The sequence below is a fragment of the Lynx canadensis genome, chromosome D4 (assembly GCF_007474595.2).
Source record: "Lynx canadensis isolate LIC74 chromosome D4, mLynCan4.pri.v2, whole genome shotgun sequence".
Lineage (NCBI taxonomy): Eukaryota > Metazoa > Chordata > Mammalia > Carnivora > Felidae > Lynx > Lynx canadensis.
The window spans coordinates 1104202-1117573 of NC_044315.2; the positions used below are offsets into that span (position 1 = coordinate 1104202).

Below are 13372 nucleotides of genomic sequence, written 5' to 3' on the forward strand. Positions count from 1 at the left end.
TCCTCGTGCTTTTTCCTGAGTAAAGCCCGGGACTGGACCACCTTACCCACCAGCACTTCTGTTTATCGATCACTTTGTGCGAGCTGACCACAGTCACCCGAATATTTTTAGGGAGGGACCTGGGGCCGGAAGGTTTCCCACCTGGAGGACCAGGTGAGGGTCCTGTCACATCAAGGACATGAGGGGGTGCCGGTGTGGGCTGGGAAAGGGGACGAGGGGGCAGAGCGCGAGGGCTCAGGCCCTGGAGTGCGCAGGGGTGGACCGAGAGAAGAGGGGGCTCCAGCCAGCATGGGGACCCTCAGGACAGACGCCCTGGAGCCAACACTGGCGCTTCGGGGGTCTCTGCGGGTCGCGGCCCGCCCAGCACCAGCCCCCCTTCCCTCAGCCCCCTCGGCCTGATTGGCCGGCAGCACGGGGCACCCCGCAGTGAGCCAGGTTGTAGGTGCAGAGAGGCTGCAGGAAATCCGAGAGCGCTGGAACTTTCCATGAGGCCAGGGGGTCACGGGCCCAGTGCCCTGAGGGCATATGGTGACACCTGGCTGTCCCTCCGACCCAAGGTCATCCTGCACACTGTCCTTCCAACCTCTTCAGAGGGTCCAGGTCTTGGCTTCTGACCCCAAAGCCACCGAAGTGGACGAGGGACCAGCGTCCCTCCTGCGGCACTGACACAGCCCCCCAAGCCAGTGGTCCTACACATGCCCCCGCCCCCGCGGGCCTGAGGGAGCACCTGGAGGCCCGGGCCTGAGCAGGGGAGTGCGTATGCAGGGTCTGCTCTGCTGTGAAAAGTCTGTGGGATGCCTGGCAGCAGTGTAGACGAGAACACAGCGCACAGACCCGTGGGGGGTGTAGATGAGAACATAGCACGCGGGCAGGTCTGCAGCGTAGACAAGAGCGCAGCGCACAGACACATCTGCAGTGTAGACTGCAGGGCCCAAGACAGGGGAGGAGGTGCATTAGCTTTATTGGTCACCGGTGCTTATAAAAGTGGGGGCTCTGCCCCGTCACTGCTGGTGGAAGGCATGGGCAGGGCCCGTGGCCCAGGGCGCTTGAGGTCCGGAGTCCCGGGTCAGGAAGCACAGACGCCGCACGTCATCGGCACGGGGGGCTCGAGGCCAGATGCTTGTTGTGCTGGCAGAGGGTGGGGGTCTCCCTGTCCCTCCGGAAACGTCCTGAGGCCAACGCCGGCCGGGCCTCTCACCCCCATCCTCGGGCCGCTGTGTGTCCACGCCAGCCACGGCGCTTCCCCGGTTCGGCCTCCTGGGCCCGACTCCGGGGGCCCTGCGCTGGCCTGCAGGGGCCTAACCACTGGCGGCTCGTCCCAGGACTCGTCTAGCGGGCCCGCCCGGGCTCTTCCAGTTTCGGGAGGGGCCTCTCACGGGGACGTGGGCCTCAAGGGTGAAGCGGCTCCTGGGACCTGGGTGGCTGTGGCCAGGTGCGATCTGGGGGCATCTGCCGGGCAGGGAGAGGAGGGGGGTGAGGGCCACCCTGTCTGGAGGGGCCTCTGGCTCCGTTCTTTTCAGCCCCTGTTGGCAGCGTGTCTGGCATCCAGCCCACGAGCTTTGGAGCCACTACAACTCCAGAGCCAGAAGGGCCCAATCAATTCTGCCTTGGGCAAGCCTCAGTTTCCCCTCCTGGGTCACTGTCAGGGCTTAAAGGGGGGCCTCAGAGAGCAGACCCGTGTGACCCTCTCTGGGCTGATGCTCAGGGAGGGCCAGGACTGTGTTTAATCACAACTAATAAACGGCCTGGTCATCACGCCATGAGCAAGAAAGCAGGCCGGCATCCAGAGGGTTCTGGGGGAGACGGACTTAACGACAAGGCCGGGCCAGCAGGCAGGCAGTGAGCTGGGACTCCCATGGCTGGCCAGTGGGAAATGGACACTCCCAGCCAGGCCACGTGTGGGCCCTGCTCCCGCGTCCCGCCTCAACCTCCGGCTGGCCCCCTGGAAGTTTTCTTTCATGCGCCCGACACATAGGCAGTGTTCAGGCAGCCTGCTGTCCACTCGGCCGCGGTGCTGGACTGGTGGCTGTCTGTCAGCAGTGCCCGCCCCTTCTCTGGGGCGGGCCTGACGAGCAACCTCTGGGCCCGAGGCCACACGTACCTGTGGTGTGCGGCCCGGCCAGGGCCCCACGTGCAGCACACATGACACACGCTGGGCCTGCTGACCCGCATTCGCCCTTGAGGCAGCCCCCAGGCCCCCAAGAGTGCAGGGGCTTCTTTGCTGAGCGTGGAACCAGGGTCCCCCGGCCATGGCAGCTCCTGCTCCTGGGTAGGGCAACCCTGGGTGGGTGCTCGCCTCCGAGCAAGGACAGGGGATGTGCCCGGGGACGGTGCACACGGCCGGAGGCGCCCCACAGGACCGACGCGGGTCACGAGGGTCTGCTCATGGGTCAGCGGGTGCCCGGGCGGCCTCGCGGCGGAGACGGGCCCGCCCGGGGCCGGCAGGTGGACGGCAGCAGGCGGGTCCCTCCCTGGCTCACCTGAACCCCTACTGCCGGGGTGCCGCGTCCATCACGGGCTTCTGGACGCCAAAGGCGGTGATGAAGATGTTGACCACGACGATGATGAAGACTAGGCCGGTGGCCAGGTTGTTGAGGAAGTCCAGCTTGGCATGCTTCGCAGGGTTGTTGAGGTCGTACCTGACTGTGGGCGGAAGGGAGCCGACGCTGCACCGGGGCCTGCAGCACCTGGGGCTCGCCGCCACGCTCGGACTGCCTTCCGGGCCTGCGGCCTCAGCCCCGCAGCCCCCTCTCCAAGAACGGAAGCTCAGAGGTGTCCGTCTGGGAGCAGAAGAGACGGCCCGAGGCCCAGGTGTGGATTTGAGGGCACAACGCGCTGGCGCTGAACGCACCCAGGCAGGCGCCTTTCTGAGCACTGCGGGCAGGCAGCGGCCTAGTGACCGTCACGTGGGCCCAAAGCCCTGCCCTTACCCCCACTTCATGGATGAGGCAACTGAGGCCCGCGGGGGTCAGGTACCTGCCCGAGGTCACACAGCCAGCCGTGGAGGTGAGCCCCGGCCCTCCCCCCCGGGGGAAGGACCACCAGCTAGTCCCCGTAGACCACATTCTCCCGCAGCCTCGCTCGGGTGGGTGGAGGGACAGAGACGGGGGGCCACCTCCTGACCGCGTGGCTGAGTGGGGGCTGCCCCGGGGCCCTCCCCCGCCGGGGCCCCAGCCCAGGCTCACACCGAGGAAGATGAGCAGCACGCCCACGCCGATCTGCAGCACGAGGGAGATGGAGATGAGGACCACCAGGGGCACGAAGAAGGCGAAGCCGGGGCCCTGCTCGATGACGGCCTTCAGCTGGGACGCGTTGGCCATCAGCAGCGCGATGTCCAGCATGCTCTCCGCCGCGCTCTTCTTGTTGGCGTAATGGTTCACGTTAATGGGCCGGTTCCTGCCCCAGCGGGATGGCTGCGGGGAGGGGTTGGTCAGCCTGTGCCACCCCCCCCACCCCGGCCTGTGCCCCTCCCCACCGCCTGTGCCCCCCCCCCCCCCCCCCACTGGGCAGGGGGTGGGGCTCCGTGGGGCCTGCAGGCGAGGCCCGGGGCCCCAGAGGGAAGGGCTCCTTGACAGATCGGAGTCCGGACAGGGCTGTGCAGCCCCTGTAAGACAACCCCCCCTGCCCGAATCAAGTCCTCTAGGAGACCAAGCTGCAGCCTCAGCACATGTGCTGGTCTGGCCCCGGGTGGAGCCTCTGGCCCCCTGCCTGGCACAACCCCACCGGGGCCCCCGCCTGCCCTCCTCCGGCCCGGCCGGGGCCGGGGGCCAGGGCAGGAAGTGAAGTGTAGCCACCGGAACCCTGCTCGCTCCCCCAGCCACCTACCAAAGCGGGGTAGGGTCAAACTGAGCTGCTTCTTTAATTTTTATGTATTTACTTTTATTGTATTTTTTTTTTTTAAGTTTATCTATTTTGGGAGAGACAGAGCGGGAGGGGGCGAACATGAGTGGGGGAGGGGCAGAAAGAGACGGAGAGAGAGACTCCCAAGCAGGCTCTGTACTGTCAGCGAAGATTCCGACCCGCGGCTAGAATTGTGAACCGTGAGATCACGACCCGAGTTAAAAGCAAAGCGTCAGGTGCCCAACCAACCAACTGAGCCACCCAGGCGCCCCGAATTTTTATTATCATTATTTTTAATTGTTTTAATGTTTGTTTTTGAGAGAGAAAGAGAAAGAGACAGAGACAGAGCACGAGCAGGGGAGGGGCAGAGAGAGAGGGAGACTCAGAATCGGAAGCGGGCTCCAGGCTCCGAGCCATCAGCACGGAGCCTGACGCGGGGCTCGAACCCACGAACAGTGAGATCACGACCTGAGCAGAAGTCAGATGTTTAACGGACTAAGCCACCCAGGCGCCCCCCTAATTTTTATTTTTAAAAACGATTTGAAACCACTTTACCGAGGTGTCATTCCCACCCAAAAAGCTGTACACAATTAACGCAGACAACTTGGAGCCTCAGGAGTTAAGCGCACACACAGGGCACCCTGGCGGCCCCCAGAAGCCTCCTCTTGCCCTTTCGTTCATTACCAACATCTGTGACGAGGCTTGCCCTCACAGTCCCTCAGGGGTGACGCCTTCTGTCCAGGAGGTGCCTCTGCCTGAGAACATCACTGGGCCTCAGGCCACTCCTGGAGCCCTCCATGCCCCGCCCAGGGGTCACCACCTCCAGGAAGCCCCTCTCTCCTGGGCACAGCTGCCCCTGGCTGGCCCCTCCCCAGCCCCCCAGGACGCACCCGCACCCCTCGGCCCTGAGCCACCAGGCCCTGCACCGCGCCTCCTGGGGCACGGGGGAGATCGCGTTTCGGGAGTCGTGAAAGATGCAGGCTGGAGGCAGGCTGCAGGGGAGGGGCGAAAGCAGCATTCTCTGCCCCCTGTACCTTCCGCAGCTGGAAACTTCACCCTGGAAAATGCTGAACTACGGGGGCGGGGGTGGGGCGGGGGCGGGGCGGGGCCGGGCAGGGGTCGTTTTTGCCGGGTGTCTTACTTACTAAACTTAATCTCATCTAGAGTAGTGTGCCAGGAGGAAGGGAGAATGGGCGTGTGCAGCAGCGGCAGTCAGGCAGCCCCGCCTTCCCTCAGCCCCGGAGGCTAAGTAGCAGAGGCGCTAGGTTTAAAATTCCAGATCGGGGCACTGGGCCCTCAACCCAGCCCCGCCTCGACCCTGCACTGCTGACTGCGGCGCTCCACACACAGCAGCCCCACCGGGGTCGCGGCTTGGCCTCTTCACGCGAGCCTCCGGCTGTGCCCACGGCTGCGGGGGGGGGGGGGGCCAGCCCCAGGCCGCACACGCCCCAGCCCACCGCCTAAGGGCCTGTGTGCCCGCAGCGGGCGGCTGGGCTGGCCACGCCTCATCACGTGTGCGCTGCTGCGAGGGGCGGGCGTCCCTCGCCTGTGGCGGGAACGTGCTCCTGTCACAAACCAGAAGTGCCAAAGCACCTTCCCTCGAGGCCACCACAGTGCTGTCCTGGTCTCCAGTCCTGGAGAAAAGAGCTGGGCGCAGACCTTTGCAGGGGCTCCCACCTGCTGGGGGCAGGGTGGCCAGGTACATATACGCCCAGGAGCACACACCCATAAGCACGTGTATGTGTACGCGTATATAAACACGTAAACACGCATGCACGTGTAAACACGCACAAGCAGACACACGTGAGCAAATACGCACACATGCTCGGTGCACACGCGTGTGGGCACATGCACATATTAACCTATAAACAGGCACACGCACACACGCGCAGCCAGGCTGACTGTGCTGGCCTCTGGGCTGGAGGAAGAATTCCCTTTTATTCTGAGCCTTCCACAACCGTTCGAGCCCTTTACAGCCAGACGCACACTCAAATACAGAATGACACGTCAGTGCCCCCAGCACGGGGACCCTGTGTCCCCGCTCTCCCCTGTCCTGGGTGCCCCCGCCCCGTCCTCACACTCACTGTGGGTAAACTGAGGCTAGCACAGGAAGCGCCTTATCCAAAGCAGAGACCAAGGGAGGGCTGCACTTTGACCCGTGTTCCCCTCAGGCCTGCAGAGGGGGCTGGGGCTGGGGCTGGGATCAGGGCCGGCGAGGTGGAGCTGTGCACTCACTCACTCGGCCACTGTTCCGCACCCCCTACCCCCACGGCTCCAGTGGTGTGACCTTAGGACAGCCAGCACCCTCCGGGCCTCAGCCCCCCGTGTGCGCGACCCCCTCCGGGCCTCAGCCCCCCGTGTGCGCGACCCCCTCCGGGCCTCAGCCTCCCGTGTGCGCGACCCCCTCCGGGCCTCAGCCTCCCGTGTGCGCGACCCCCTCCGGGCCTCAGCCTCCCGTGTGCGCGACCCCCTCCGGGCCTCAGCCTCCCGTGTGCGCGACCCCCTCCGGGCCTCAGTCTCCGTGTGTCTGACAGGGCCAGGAGCAGGCATCCTAAGGTTCTGGTGGATCTGGCCACTGCCTCAGAGCCCCAAGTGGCAAGCACGCCCCTCCTGGTGCAGGGCACTTCCTGCCCACGCGGCCATCTGCTTCCTGTTCAACCCGTGCAGGGATAAGGGGCGCCAGCCAGGAGGCCAGTCAAGCCCCGCTCACCACAGCCTGGCTGTGTGGCCTCGACAACGTGCTCCCTGCAGCTGGCCTCAGTCTCCCCATCTGTGTGCCCCGGGCTGCACTCTGGGAAGCTCCCCTCTAGTGGACAGGGAGCATCAACGCTCCAACCTGGCCCGTCTGCCCCAGAGAGCCCGCTGTCCCGGGCACAGTCTAGCGGGGCAGGGTGGGAAGGCCGCCGGAGCCCTCGGTCTGAACTGCCAGCCTGGCCGCCGGGAGCCACGCTGGGAACCTCCCACACGGACCTCTGCCCGTGACCTGAGTAGCGCAGGGAACAAACACCCTGGTTAATGTGTCCCCAGGGCCAGGAGGACTTCCCCTAAACCTCAACGGTGGTATCGGGAGCCGGGCGAAGCGGCAGGTGAGCTCTGGAGTTCTCCCCCTAAAATCCAGGAAGGAGCCTTGTGGGTTGGGAGCCAGAGCCCAGGAGGGAGGCCCGCCTTCTGTGGACAGAGGGCCTGGGGGCGTTCGCAGCTAGCCCAGGGCCACAGTGCTGTCCTCAGCCCGGACAGGGAGGGAATTGGGATGGATGTGAGCCCAGATCTGCAGCGCCCAAGTGCCTGCTTCGGCCGTAGCTTCACGGAAACACTCCAGTCCAGCCCAGGCTCAGGTAGAGGAGACGGCGTGCCCGCCCCGGCCTCCAGCTCCCCGGGGAGTTGAGGCCAGGCCTGGGAGGAGCCAGGGGTGTGGGTTGCTGACCGCCCCCATCCTGCCCTCCCTGACTGCTGCGTGGAAGTGTGGAACGGGAGCCCCTGCCCAGAACCCACCTTCATGTTTTCGGAAGAGACCAAGGCCCCCACCAAATCCGTGGGGCGTCCATTGGCTGCCCTGTGAGGAGCTAGGGTAGGACTCCCGCTGGCACCTCTCCCCAAGACCCCTGAATCCCACACCAGGGTTCTGTGCCTCAGTTTCCTCATCTGCAAAATGGGCGATCAGACTGAATGAGGGGTGCAGAGGCCCTTTGGTCTGTTGGAGCCCAGCCAGCCAGGGCAGACGGCCTGCTAAATGAGCTGCACGGATTTGGAACAATAGATCCGAACAACAAGAGAAAGGACAAGCCCAGGAAATGGCCGTGTGCCCTGAGCAGGAGCCAGGGGCCTGGCCCACCACAGCTCCTCTGCTTGGGCACAGTAGGTGCCGGTGGGAACGGGGCTCTGGAGTCCTTCCCTCTGGGGAGGGACCTGAGAACCGAGGTGGGTCTGGCAAGACCTGGAGTATCCCTCATCTGACCCACCCATCTGGCCATGTGCCATCACTCAAGCCTGGCATGGAGGCCACAAGGCCAGCACTGAGAGGTGTCTCGCTCCACGTCAGTGTCCCTGTCAGTGTCCCCACAGGAAGTCTCGGTGCGGGGGGGGGGGGGGAGGGGGGGTTTCCCACAGCAGCTGGGCCATGGGCTGGGCAGACCTGCTTCCTGTGGGCTCAGCACTGGCCGGCAGTGACCCCGAGGCCTTTTAGAACTTGGCCAAGACCCTGCCAGCCTCAGGATCTTTCCGGGAAAGCAGAAGTGAGGGAGAGAGCCCAGATGCGGCCCCCGGAGCCACGCCCCACCCCCCTGCTCCCCCCCTGCTGTGTCCTCCGCTGGCTGTGGCCCCAATGGCCACCACAAGGTCCAATGCAGCTGCCCCCAAGCCGAGAGACACCCCGGGCAGGACACAGCCGAGGGTCATTTTCACACAACATTCAGGTTTGCTACTCGTCCTGCCACCGGCCGCAGGTGAGAGAGACGCCAGCTCTCTCCTGCAGGGGCCCCGGGCAGCCTGGCCTCCGTGACGGCCGTGGGGGCACAGGCAAAGGGTGAGGAGCACCTGCGGGGTCCATCTGCTCAGCGGTTGCACGGAGGGCTCTCCCCTGAGCCCGGCCACCCTGGGAAGCGAGTGACCCTGCCCTGCTTCCCACTAGAGGACACTCCAGCCCTCAGTGGGTGTCCTGAGGCTGACAGGGGCTTTCGGCCTGGGCCCCCCAGTCAGCACCCCCGGCCGCCAGGGCTGTGCTGGCGACACGGGACCAACCTAGCCCACCCACTCTGCCGTCCAGGGCTCCTGTTGCACTCGGCGCATCCCAAGACCCCAGGGGTCGCCCCTCTCGCCAGTGAGACCTCCTCACACAGGCGCCGGAGGCTCAGATTTGAGCAGGTGCTGTGAAGGAAAGGCTGTGCCTGTCCACAGGGGTCCTGCCACGGGGAAAGGCGCCACCCTGGAGTCATCACCAGCAGCGGGCAGGAACGCGGACACTGTGCCCAGCACACGCACGAGCCCGTGTGGTCCTCACCACGATCTCTGACGGAAGACATTGCTACCATCCCACATCACAGAGGAGAAACCGAGACAGAGTAACGTCCCGCAGACACAACAAGGCAGGTCCTGAAGGTGGGAGGGCGAGGCAGAGGCTGGGGAGTGGTGCTTCGTGGGTCTGGGCCGCAGGCACGGTGAGATCCTTCCAGGAGACACCCACACCCACACCCACACCCACACCGGCTCTCGGGGGCCATGGAAGGGCCTGACCTCCTGTCCCACACGTCCTCCCCAGACTTGCTTGGGCCTTTCCCTTGCTGTTCTCTCTGCTTGGGATGTCCTTGCCCACATGGCAGACGGCCAAGCCGCACCACAGTCGGGTCCTGCAGCACGCAGCGCCAGCAGCCCCCTGTGCAGGAGCCCTCCTGCCCCCCCCCCCCCCCCCCCCCCCCACAGCAGGGCTCCAGGCTCCGGCCTTGGTTTCTCCGCCTGGGCTGGTCTCAGCACTGACGTTGCGGCTCAGTGATGATGGGGGAGGCATCTCCCACCTGACGCCCCCGGGCCTGGGGTTCACGGGACCCTGCCTGCCAAAGCTGAGGGGAGCAGAGAGAGGCTGGACTGGATGGCGCAGCCACAGGTTGGGAGGTGAGCAGGAGCCCTCCTTTCCAACTGGGGTGTGGGGGGGGTCGGATTATTTCTCCCTTTCCAGACCGCGCACGGGAGGCCCTGAGAGGTGAGGCAGCCTCCCCGAGTATGCACACCCACAGCTCTGAAGGGCGTACATGCCAGGGCAGGCCACTCAAGGACCTTCTCGGTCCTCAGTTTCCTCACCACCAACCCAGGGACAAACATCCTGTGCCACCCTAGGGCGGTCAGGCTTTCCTGAAGGGTCAGCACAGAGGCTGGGCCCCAGAAAGCCTCGGTCAAGAACAGACAAGGATGGAGACAACGGAGAGGATTAGTGGGGTCACCAGCACACAGGGGGCCTGCCCTGCCATCGGGGTCTCGCTCACCCCGATGTCCTCCCCCACCCCCAACCCGGCCTATTCCCCACAGCTGAGCCGCGCTGCCCCAGCCCGGTTCACATGGCTGGGAGACGGCCATCCCTGCCCCCATCGCCAGGGGGTCAGAAAGTGAAAGAATGTTCAAAGTCAACAAGTCACCAGAGAGCCATGCCCAGGACTGCATCACAGACAGAGGTGCTGGGGAAGTTCTGGGCCCAGGGAACAGGGCACGGACAGCGCCCCCCCCCCGCGCGCCCCCCCCGCCCCCCCCAGGACCCAGGGGCAGCGGGGGAGCCACCACTTGTAAAGTGGAAGTCGGGACCACTGCCAGCGCCTGTCCCATGCCCACGGCCGTCCGAGGCCAGGAGTGCATGTTTTGCAGAGGCCGCGGTGGAGACAGGAGCGGAGCCACAGCGGCCTCAAGTTCCCCATCGGGGCACGCACTGGATAGTGCGGTGGCGGCGAACACAGCGGGTGACGTAACCGTCTGCCCGCTGCTGGCCCCGGGCCCGGAGGCTGGGATCCTGCGCGTCCGGGCGCGCACGAGCGGGAGGGGATGCGGGGGCCGAAGTTAGAGGCCGGCACGGGAGGCGGGGGAAGGTGGCGCCCAGGCCACCCCGCCGCGCGGCTCGGCGTACGCACCTGCCGGCCCGCCCGGCGACCCCGCCGGCGTGGCCCTAGCCCCCGGACCGCACGTCGGACCCGACGGGGGGGGGGGGGGGCGCACGCGGAGCAGAGACCCCGGCACCCCGCAGGGCGGAAGCGGGCGCGCAGCCGGCCGGCGACCCCCGGTGCCCGGGGAGCAGCGGGCGCGGGGCCCAGAGAGGGCGGGCGCCGGCCAAGATCGCACAGCGGCGAGGGCGGGGCGGGGCTTACCGGGGCGTCCGGGGAGCCGGGCGAGCCCGGGCGCAGGTCGCCGTTGAGCTCGAACTCCTCGGTGCCCGATTCCATGGTGCGGCAGCCAGAGCCGCCTCGCTCGGGGCCTGAGCGCGGCCCGCGCCTGGGCCCCGGGGACCCCGCTGCGCTCCCGCCCCCGGCCCGCCCCCGGCCCGCCCCCGGCCCGCCCCCGGCCCGCCCCGGACTCCGCCCCGGACTCCGCCTCAGGACTCCGCCCCTCCGCCCAGCCGGGGCGGGCCCGCGGGACCCCGAGGACCCTCCCTCTCGCCGCGCGGGCGGGGGCGGGCCACGTCCGGCTCTGCCCACGTCTTGGACACTTTTAATCCACGAAATGAAGCCAAGAACCATCCTTCCCCGGGCCACTTCGCAAACTGCTGGGCGCGCCAGGAAGGCGAGCGCGCCGCTGCCAGGGAGTGGGGGTTCTCGGGCGCCCCACGCCCCCGGGGCCGACCCGCACGCTCAGGAGGTGGGGGGCGGTGGGGGCAGCAGAGAGCCGCTTGGTGCAGCCCCCGCCCTGTTGGCGCAGCCTCCGTGTTCCCGGGCGGGAGACAGGTCCTCTGGTCTGGGGTGGCGCCCCGTGCCAGGGCGGGCCGCTGCGGGCGGCCAGAGCGCGTTGGCTCCCCCAGGCCTTGGCTCAGTCGGCCGCTGTTTCCCAGGGCGCCTGGCAAGACGCGGGCCGCTCCCAGGCGTCGGAAGCCAGGCGGGTGCGCAGGGGCCCGGAGGAGCCGGGCGTTACCTCCCGGGGCCACGGTGTCCTCGAGTCCTGACCCTGAGCCTGCTGCCAGGCCCAGCCGCTTTTACCACTCCCACTTCTCCCGCGGTGTCTGCCGATGTCTCCGCCAAAGCACCCTAGTGTCCGTGAGCAGGGCCACTGGCCCCCTTGACCCTCCCCACGCCCCTGGCTGGGGTCCCTCCAGGCTGCCGGACTCTGTAACGCTGAACCACCGTAGCTGTGTGGGCTGGGGCAGGTGACTGGACCTCTCTGTTTCGGCTTCCCCATCCGTGGTCTGGGAATGGTCTTCTTAGGCCCTGTGGGCTGATTACCCCCCCCCCCCCCCACCCCAAGAAGGTAAGTAGCAGTGTCCCAGGTCAGGAAGCAGCGAGTTAAGTGGGTGAATTAGCTGGAGTTGGAGGCTTGTTCATTCATCAGGTCATCATGGAACGACTACTGTATGCCCGGTCCTGTTCTAGACACAGAGCTGCGACAAGGTGGGGGGGGGGGGCAAGGTTTGTGGGACAGGCAGGAACCAGCCCCCAGCAGCCCTGCGTGGGGCCAGGTACGTGGCTTTTCTTACAGCCTCGGGAGGTAGGCTCTCCCCCGCTTGCCTGATCGGGAAAACTGAGGAAGGGGGAGGGGGGAAGGCCGAGGAGGAGGAGCTCAGAACTTCTGGGGCCTTTGCAGGCCGTCTAAGCGGTAGAATGGATGCCCCCCAGCAGGTCTGCGTGGCCAGCAGGAGGGCACCGTGGGTGTGGGAATCCAGTTCCTGGTTTGACCAGGAGCCTCACCACACTCCAGGCTGAGACCTCCCCTCCCCCGCCCCACGCCTCATCCCTGCTGGCAGAGGAGTTTTATAAGTGAAACCAAAGGCGTGGAAAATGCAAGTCACCCAGGGGATTTATCAGAAAAAGGGATCTTCCGCTAAACCCTGGTCTGGGCCTCCTGTTGACCTTTCTCTCCTCCCTTGTGTGGGGGAGTAGCAGGGCCGGCAGGGGGTAGCACTGCCCAGGTGGGGGGGGGGGGCAGCCATCCCAGGGGATGTCGGTCCTGCCAACTTACCCCATACCCAGGTCTGTGAAGGAGCTGCCGTTGGCCCAGTTCGAGGCTGAGGGAACTGAAGCCAGGACAGGTGGTCGGTGCCTCAGTCCTGCTTTGGGCCGCCCTGAGCTGAGCGGGGACTCTGCAGTGCCCCCCGGGGTCTGGGCAGGCCTGGGCACAGGGCCCCGTACAGCAACACACAGTTGTTCTCACAGAGCCCACACCTGACTGTTGACAAGTGGCCGGAAATGCAGAATTTTAAATGTTAGCACCTTTCACACAGAATGGCATAAACTCCCACCCCAGGGGCCACGCTGGCTCCTGGAGGGGCCGGGGAGAGGGTGGCCAGGAGGGAGGAGGGTCCTGAGGGTGCAGGGGAGGCTGGGAGGTGGGGAGAAGAGCCTCGGCCCCTTCCGCAGGTGAGAGGGTCTTGTCTTGGTGGGCCGTGTGGGGGCTGCGGGCGGGAAGGCTCCGGGGGCCCTGGGTCCCCCATCCTGAGCTTGTCTCTCCTGTGGGCCCCATGGCCGCTCAGAGCTGAGGTTCACCATTCCCTTGGTCCAGAAGGAGGATGTCAGGAAAGGTCCCGGTGTAAGGATTCAGCACTTCACCTTCCGGGGGTCAAGGTCACAGCCCTCCCAGCAGGGTCTCGCCCTCCAGGCCCACCCCCCACCCCGTTGTGTGTCCTCGAGAGGGGCTTCCTGGACGGCTGTGTCATCCTCATTTGCCTATGAAGTGTCTGCTTCCCTGACTGCTCCCAGCACGGACCCAAAGGGGCCGGGCCATCTTGCTGTGTGTCCTCACTACCTGCTTTCAGATTCTCCTGCAGAGACCGGATGCTGAACTGAAGAGAGGGTCCGTGGGCAGAGGATCACGGGGAGTGTCCCGGGCTGGCCGTGCTCCCCCAGAGAGGCGCAGA

The 13372-nt window shown here is 66.2% G+C and overlaps 1 protein-coding gene and 1 long non-coding RNA gene across 5 annotated transcripts; one reads left to right on the top strand and one right to left on the bottom strand.

The window, feature by feature from the left end:
• Window positions 1-942: 942 nt before the first annotated feature.
• NINJ1 (ninjurin 1) lies at window positions 943-10810 on the bottom strand. 4 transcript variants are annotated; one of them, XM_030294548.1, is made up of 4 exons: window positions 10680-10810; window positions 3188-3413; window positions 2481-2643; window positions 943-1449 (listed from the first exon to the last, which is right to left on the bottom strand). In XM_030294548.1, the coding sequence occupies exons 1-3, from the start codon at window positions 10752-10754 to the stop codon at window positions 2489-2491; spliced, it is 456 nt and encodes a 151-aa protein (XP_030150408.1). In that variant the 5' UTR covers window positions 10755-10810; the 3' UTR covers window positions 943-1449; window positions 2481-2488. The 4 variants fall into 4 exon arrangements, with proteins under 4 accessions (XP_030150408.1, XP_030150407.1, XP_030150409.1 ...); XM_030294547.1 differs by lacking the exon at window positions 10680-10810 and adding an exon at window positions 7333-7531; XM_030294549.1 differs by lacking the exons at window positions 943-1449; window positions 10680-10810 and adding an exon at window positions 7333-8069 and having other exon boundaries at window positions 2554-2643; window positions 3186-3413.
• LOC115500164 lies at window positions 8496-10760 on the top strand. Its single transcript, XR_003964415.1, has 2 exons — window positions 8496-9444; window positions 9856-10760. It is a non-coding gene; the product is annotated as an uncharacterized LOC115500164 (long non-coding RNA).
• Window positions 10811-13372: the final 2562 nt, after the last annotated feature.

What these genes read in the sequence shown, in the direction of transcription:
- NINJ1 (XM_030294547.1), bottom strand. Translation starts at nt 7,482, where the DNA reads ATGAGGAAACTGAGGCACAGAACCCTGGTGTGGGATTCAGGGGTCTTG. An exon ending in TCTCTTCCGAAAACATGAAG is followed by an intron (nt 3,414 to 7,332) that starts GTGGGTTCTGGG and finishes CCCTCCCCGCAG; the next exon opens with CCATCCCGCTGGGGCAGGAA. An exon ending in CGTGCTGCTCATCTTCCTCG is followed by an intron (nt 2,644 to 3,187) that starts GTGTGAGCCTGG and finishes TTCCGCCCACAG; the next exon opens with TCAGGTACGACCTCAACAAC.